At 41.7% G+C, this 8,247-nt stretch overlaps 1 protein-coding gene across 1 annotated transcript in view; it reads left to right on the forward strand.

Moving 5' to 3' along the window:
- The window catches only part of DUSP16 (dual specificity phosphatase 16), a 45,298-nt gene that overhangs the window by 36,102 nt on the left and 949 nt on the right, over nt 1–8,247 (forward strand). The window contains exons 5-6 of the mRNA XM_007469333.1: nt 4,389–4,512; nt 8,021–8,247. The exon at nt 8,021–8,247 is cut by the window's right edge and continues 3 nt beyond it. Of these exons, the coding sequence (XP_007469395.1) occupies nt 4,389–4,512; nt 8,021–8,247 (351 nt within the window). The remainder of the gene's footprint in view (nt 1–4,388; nt 4,513–8,020) is intronic.

Consider the following 8,247-nt stretch of genomic DNA (forward strand, 5'->3'; position numbering starts at 1 on the left):
GGGGACACGGGTTCGTGCCCCGGTCCGGGAAGATCCCACATGCCGCAGAGCGGCTAGGCCCGTGAGCCATGGCCGCTGAGCCGCGCGTCCGGAGCCTGTGCTCCACAACGGGAGAGGCCAAGGCAGTGAGAGGCCCACGTACCGCAAAAAAACAAAAATAGTAACTGTTTTAAAAATTATCTAAGTCCTTTTCTGTTTTTTCTTAGAGCTGTACTCTGTCACCTCAGTTATTTCTTCCTTCTTTTTAGTCTCTTTAACTTCTCCCCATCACTGACTCCCTCTTAACCCATTTCATTTGTTATCCCCTCTCTCTTTTTAAACCTAGAATTGATAAAATAGAAAAAACTGAAAAATAGATAAAACTGAAAAAATAGATACATCTTGTTTAATTCCTGGATTGTTGTAGTGCCAGCCTGCTTTTTTTTATTTCCAGTTTTCCCCGTCAGTGCCTTCTTGTTGCCCCCTATTCAGGAACCTGCAGAGACTCGTTAATTGCCTCGAGTCCGTAGCCCAACATTCCCAGACGCTCCAACACCTGCTTCCCACCTCCGAACCCTCCTCTCTGGTCACTTCCCGCCCAGCGTGCACCAGCCAAGGCTGTTTTCTGAGTGGTGGTCCAGCCCCACCGTGGGTCTTTCTCAAATGTTTCCCTTCTCCTTTCCGCCAGGTCGACAGGTATTACTTCCTTTGCCTTAAGAGACTCAGTTTAGCACTCAGTCCTGCCAAGCAATGTGTTCTAATGAACCCCACTTCACTGTAATCACTTTAGTTAGATTTTTAAAATATATCATCAAAGCAGTTGTAATTGTAAGAACAGTGTAAGTACCACGCAGAACATTTGAAAAAGAAACCTGTAACCTCAGTATCCTAACACATCTGTTATCATCATTGCTTTATTTCCTTCCAGCCTTTTTCAAATTTTTAATAAAGATTACCTTTTAAAATATGTATCAGCCAGCCAGCCAGTATTTACTGGGTTCACACTATGTGCGCAGTGTTAAACCCTTTGGGGGGAGTGTTAGAAGCAAGACCCTTCTTGGTCCTCCTAGTCTAGTTTCATGATAATTATTAAAAATGATGAGAGAGTACTGTCAACATTAAAAAAATATTTAAAGCCAGCGTACTTCCAGTAAGAATTTGAAGCAGCTTACAGTAAGAGGTTGGGGTCAAAAGATAACACACATTCACACACGTACCCATTAAAGTGGGACAGAAGGGCAAGGACCAGGTAATATGGGACTAGGAAAGGCAGAGTAAAATCAGAATTAGTTATCTCTTGAAATTGAGTGAACACCTTAGCTTTGAGCTTCTTAGCAGCCAAGGTGAAAGAGGAAATACTAAGAGCAGTATGGGCTAAATACTGAATAGTTGAGAGGAGGAAGAGAGCTGTGTAGCCCAGGAAGGCTTGGACTTTATGTACATGTGTTTATATACTGTTAGGTTGTATAGCGTGTCCTTTTTTCTTTGTTTCAGTGTTGTTTTGTGTTCGTTTGTTATTGTTTTATTGTGTTTGATTTCCCTGTCTAAAGGGAAGCTGCTTGATTGTTCATGTAGTACCTTAAAGCTCTATGGTGTTTTGTACGTAACAAACAATTAAGTCCTATACGTTGGGAATTTGTTATATGTATAACAGAGGTGGTGAGATGGAAGTATTATTGTATATTGTATTACTCAGCTGCCAGAGCAGATTCCCTGGATACCTTGTTAATTACAAGAACTTTAACATAAGGTTTGGTAAACTTTTGGTAGTTATCAATGAAAACAAGGATGAAAAGGGAAGAATTTAGCTCATGGCAGCAGCATGTAGGTAAAGGGTAAGCACATACGTAATTGTTCAGATATAAGGTAGTCACTGCACTGGCTAAAATGGTAGTTGCTTCCAGGCTGTGGGATAACTTCATCCATGTCCATGAGAAAGCTTTTAACGCTCATCTACAGTGAGAGATGGCAGTACCGTGCGATCAAATTTCCTTGGTTCTTGAACTAACAGTGTTCACGAGTCCTTCTACCATGTTATGGGGAGTTAGCGTGACGCAGTCAGACAGTATCTCCTGGATATCAAGGAAGAGGTCAGAGTTCCCTTGGTCCTCATTAAGGTGACCTACTGAAATTGATTCATGGCACACACATGGCTGCTTTTTTTTTTTTAACTTTTACTTTTTTTTTTTTTAACATCTTTATTGGGGTATAATTGCTTTACAGTGGTGTGTTAGTTTCTGCTTTATAACAAAGTGAATCAGTTATACATATACATATGTTCCCATATCTCTTCCCTCTTTGTCTCCCTCCCTCCCACCCTCCCTATCCCACCCCTCCAGACAGCCACAAAGAACCGAGCCGGTTTCCCTGTGCCATGCGGCTGCTTCCCACTGGCTATCTACCTTACGTTTGTTAGTATATATATGTCCATGTCTCTCTCTCGCCCTAACACACCTCACCCTTCCCCCTCCCCATATCCTCAAGTCTGTTCTCCAGTAGGTCTCTGTCTTTATTCCTGTTTTACCCCTAGGTTCTTCATAACATTTTTTTTTCTTAAATTCCATATATATGTGTTAGCATACGGTATTTGTCCTTCTCTTTCTGACTTACTTCACTCTGTATGACAGACTCTAGATCTATCCACCTCATTACAAATAGCTCAATTTCGTTTCTTTTTATGGCTGAGTAATATTCCATTGTATATATGTGCCACATCTTCTTTATCCATTCATCCGACGACGGGCACTTAGGTTGTTTCCATCTCCGGGCCTATGTAAATAGAGCTGCAATGAACATTTTGGTACATGACTCTTTTTGAATTTTGGTTTTCTCAGGGTATATGCCCAGTAGTGGGATTGCTGGGTCATACGGTACTTGTATTTGTAGTTTTTTAAGGAACCTCCATACTGTTCTCCACAGTGGCTGAACCAATTCACATTCCCACCAGCAGTGCAAGAGTGTTCCCTTTTCTCCACACCCTCTCAAGCATTTATTGTTTCTAGATTTTTTGATGATGGCCATTCTGACTGGTGTGAGATGATATCTCATTGTAGTTTTGATTTGCATTTCTCTAATGATTAATGATGTTGAGCATTCTTTCATGTGTTTGTTGGCAGTCTGTATATCTTCTTTGGAGAAATGTCTATTTAGGTCTTCTGCCCATTTTTGGATTGGGTTGTTTATTTTTTTGTTATTGAGCTGCATGAGCTGCCTGTAAATTTTAGAGATTAATCCTTTGTCAGTTGATTCATTTGCAAATATTTTCTCCCATTCTGAGGGCTGTCTTTTGGTCTTGTTTATGGTTTCCTTTGCTGTGCAAAAGCTTTGAAGTTTCATTAGGTCCCATTTGTTTATTTTTGTTTTTATCTCCATTACTCTAGGAGATGGGTCAAGAAGGATCTTGCTGTGATTTATGTCATAGAGTGTTCTGCCTATGTTTTCCTCTAAGAGTTTGATAGTTTCTGGCCTTACATTTAGGTCTTTAATCCATTTTGAGTTTATTTTTGTGTATGCTGTTAGGGAGTGTTCTAATCTCATACTTTTACATGTACCTGTCCAGTTTTCCCAGCACCACTTATTGAAGAGGCTGTCCATGGCCTTTTCTTAAATTCAGCAAGTAAAGTTAAGTGAGCCACTTTATGACACACAGAAAAGTCTCCCAGAGAAAAATAGGGAAATTATAGGAAGGTGGATTCTATGAGTCAGCATTTTACAAATTGCTTGACTTGGCATCTCTTTGTGTCGTGATGTGGTGTCACTGTGATTAAGTCTCTCCCCGTCCCCACCTCCCTGCTTTTTACACAGTTAATGTGTCGCATATGTTTAAAATGAGAAAAATTTTTTTAATTTAATCACTCATATATATCAAATCATTATGTCATACACCTAAAGTACAATGTTATATGTCAATTATATCTCAAAGCTGGAAAAAATGTAGTATCTCTTACATAATTCGAAAAAATCTTAAGTATCAGACAACATAGGTAAACAAAATATTAGCTAAATCTTAGGATTTGGGATGTTTTCTTTATACTATTCTGTATTTCTGAAGTTTTCTACACTAAACAAGTAGAATCACGTGGTCACAATGTGTGATTTATACTCAGGGAAAGTTATTAAAAGAATAATGTAAAAAATACATGGTGAAAAAGTACTGAATAAGAGGCAACCCGAGTTAGGGACACACTGCTTACTAACACATGTGGACCTTCATTGTTCTATATGTAAATCGTGGGGAAATCATCTTCCCCTGCCTCCTTGAAAGAATACTGAAAAAAGGAAAAATAGGTAAATAGATGGGCTTTACTTCAAGTTGCCAGATGAAAGCCATTGTGTGAGTAAATGGAAATAAGATTTCACTGCCGGACAAAGTTGTCATTAATGACCCTTTCTGAATTTGACTCACACAGAGAAAGCAAAAGCCTCCAATGGATGTGTCCTAGTGCACTGCTTGGCAGGGATCTCTCGCTCTGCCACCATCGCCATTGCCTACATCATGAAGAGGATGGATATGTCCTTGGATGAAGCTTACAGGTGAGGACAGGAACATGCCCTGTGAGACTGGCTTCTCCTTTGACCTGAATCATGAGAAGACATGGTGTGTGTGGGGGGGAGAGGGTGGTGGTGACCACGTTAAAGCAGATCATGATGATTTTAGTTAGACTCTTTACAGGTGACTGGATTTTTAAATGGTTTTTCAAAGATTGGAGAAAAAATGCATTTTTATAATTTAGCACTAATTCCGCCCTCACATGTATCAAGTTCATCCTCAGCAACTTTTTAAGTTTAAGGAAGAGCAAATACAGAGATCTCCATCCTGTTACTTGAGTTTGTATCTTTGCCTCGTTGGGGAAATATCATTTGTTCTAATTTACACATGAGAAAGAAACGCTCCGGGAAAATACTCATAGAATTCCTACCGTGCTTCAGATTTTGTGTCTCTTTCACTGGGAAAAATCCCAACATATGCAAGTATAAAACCAAATAATTGTCAAACTCCATTCATTGAGTAGAATTTCCTACAATCTAGAGTTGCTTAGATTTAAAAGAAAATTTTACTGAAGTATATAGTTGATTTACGGTGTTAAGTTTGCTGTACGGCAAAGTGATTCATTTATACATACATATATTCTTTTTCATATTCTTTTCCATGTGGTCTATCACAGGATATTGAATATTGTTCCCTGGGCTATACAATAGGACCTTGTTGTTTATCCATCCTGTATATAATAGTTGGCATCTGCTAACCCCAAACTCCCAGTCCTTTCCTCTCCCCACCCCCTCATCAACCACAAGTCAGTTCTGTATGTCTGTGAGTCTATTTCTGTTTCGTAGATATGTTCACTTGTGTCGTATTTTAGATTCCACATAAGTGATATCATATGGTATTTGTCTTTCTCTTTCTGACTTACATCAGTTAGTATGATAATCTCCAGGTCCATCCATGTTGCTGCAAATGGCATTGTTTCATTCTTTTTTTATGGTTAACATTCCATTGTATGTATGTGTGTGTGCGTGTGCGCCACATCTTCTTTATCCATTCATCTGTTGATGGACATTTAGGTTGTTTCCATGTCTTGGCTATTGTGAATAGTGCTGCTGTGAACATAGGGGTGCGTGTATCTTTTCAAATTATGGTTTTGTCTGGGGATATGCCGAGGAATGAGACTGCTGGATTATATGGCAACTCTAGTTTTAGTTTTCTTGAGGAACCTCCATACTGTTCTCTATAGTGGCTGCACCAATTTACATTCCCACCAACAGTGAAGGAGGGTTCCCTTTTCTCCACACCCTCTCCAACACGTATTATTTGTAGACTTAATGATGGTCATTCTGACCTGTGTGAGGTGATACCTCATTGTAGTTTTGATTTGCATTTCTCTAATAATTAGCGATGATGAGCATGTTTTTCATGTACCTGTTGGCCATCTGTATGTCTCCTTTGGTGAAATGTCTATTTAGGTCTTCTGCCCATTTTTTGATTGGGTTTTTTTTTGTTATTGAATTGTACGAGCTATTTGTATATTTTGGAAATTAAGCCCTTTTTAGTCACATCATCATTTGCAAATATTTTCTCCCAGTCCATAGGTTGTCTTTTTATTTATGGTTTCCTTTGCTGTGCAAAATCTTGTAAGTTTGATTAGGTCCCATTTGTTCATTTTTGCTTTTATTTCTATTGCCTTGGAAGACTGAGCTAAGAAAACATTGGTACAATTTATGTTAGAGAATGTTTTGCCTATGTTCTCTTCTAGGAGTTTTATGGTGTCATGTCTTTATACATAAGTCTCTAAGCCATTTTGAGTTTATGTTTGTGTGTGGTGTGAGGGTGTGCTCTAACCTGATTTGCATGTGGCTGTGCATAGAGTTGCCCAGATTTTGAAGTATATAATTTTGAGTGGGTTGCCTCCACCCCCCTTTCTCCAGACAGAAGGCAGCCAGTGACAGCAGCACCAAGGACTGGGGTTGTGTTCAGGGACGTGTGAATCGGAGTCCTCTGTGTATCCTGTTGGATAGAGGTGGTTAGTTTGCGTGTGATAAAGGATCAGTAAATATAGGCACGTGGAGCCAGGCCTGCTGTAACAATTGGACTTTCTTCTCAAATTGGAAAATCTGGAGGAAAGAAATGAGCTACCTAAACAGCTCCTCACTTGAGGAAGGAGCTGAGGCGGTGGGTCCTCCCTGTGTCCGCATCGCTCCGTGTCCTCCAGTCTGGCTTCTCCCTAAGGTCCTCCTGCGCCCAGAAGAAAGCAGCAGGAAAGGCACCCTTATATCCTGTTACAAGGTCTCATCACGAGGATCCTGTATGTACACTTGTCACGGTTGAGGCAGTTATTTCTGGCTTCATTAATTTGCTTTAGGTTACTGATTTCCAAGGAGTTTTTGATTTTTCTCTTTCCTTCCTTATCCAAATATAAATTTTCAGTGTAGTTTCACTCCTGCATCTTCTGAGAAGTGGCCTTAAGGGTCAGGGGCCACTAAATATATTTCTAGAGTCTCTGTTTCTACAGTGAAACATAAAAGCTGTTTATAACTAGTTTTGACCCCTTGATGACTCTTTTTTAAACAAGGTGGTTACAGAAATGAAGCCAGACATCAGACCTGGTTTTTTCTTTTTTACTGTTTATTTATTTATTTGGTTGCGCTGGGTCTTAGCGGCGCAGGTGGCCTCCTTAGTTGCGGCTTGCCGCCTCCTTAGTTGCGGCACGCGTGCGGGATCTCGTTCCCTGACCAGGGACTGAACCTGGGTCCCCTGCGTTGGGAGCGCGGAGTCTTAACCACTGCGCCACCAGGGAAGTTCCTAGACCTGGTTTTGAATCCCGGCACCATCCTTTAGTAGCTGTGTGATTTGGGGCAAGTCATCTAAGGACTTTGTGTATCTCTGTGATGGGGGTAATTACACCCACCTGACAGAGGGTAGTTTTGAGAGTCGAATGAGAGAATACTCCCTTTAGTGCATTAGCATAATGCTTAGCAGACAGAGACCACTGTGTAGCTGGTTACTCTGTCACACTGAATCCAAAGGAAAGGAACTCGGAATTGTGTGCTTTGATGCCCTGGCCATCTGATACTCTGTCTTTTGATCGTTAATTAAAAATGTGCAACGTCTTGAAGTGGCTGTGGGGGCCTTTGATGTTGGGAAGCTGAAGGTGGCGCATGGCTATTAAGCTGTACTTCTGACGGCAGCACCGGTGGGGAGGGGCGGAGTCATCCCAGGTGGTGAGGGAAGAAGCATCTCTTACCAGTTGCACTGGAAGCCTTGGGTCCTTGAAAATAAGGAGGCTCAACCTAGAACTTTAGGGGCCTGGCCCCCCCGCTTTCTAGCACCTCCGGGCTCAGGCTGTAAAGCTCCCCGATGCAGAGGCCCTCGTCTCCTCCTTGACCCTCTCCCCGAAGTTTTAAACCAGCCACCTGACAAAGGTCTTGGAAGGGTCTCTGATGATTCCCCGTCTCAGCTCCTCACTTGCTGTAGCTTAGTAACATTCTTACGATAACAGGTAGTCGTCAAACTCAAGCCTTTTTGCTTTTTTCCCTCTTTTCATAGATTTGTGAAAGAAAAAAGACCTACTATATCTCCGAACTTCAATTTTCTGGGGCAGCTCCTGGACTACGAGAAGAGGATTAAGAGCCAGACCGGAGCAGCGGGGCCCAAGAGCAAACTGAAACTGCTGCACCTGGAGAAGCCAAGCGAGCCCGTCCCGGCCGCCGCCGCCGCCGCGGAGGGGGGGCAGGGAGGCCAGCCGCCCCCCGGGCCGCCCCGCGCCCGCCCCG

The sequence above is a fragment of the Lipotes vexillifer genome, unplaced genomic scaffold (genome assembly GCF_000442215.2).
Source record: "Lipotes vexillifer unplaced genomic scaffold, Lipotes_vexillifer_v1.1 scaffold395, whole genome shotgun sequence".
NCBI lineage: Eukaryota > Metazoa > Chordata > Mammalia > Artiodactyla > Lipotidae > Lipotes > Lipotes vexillifer.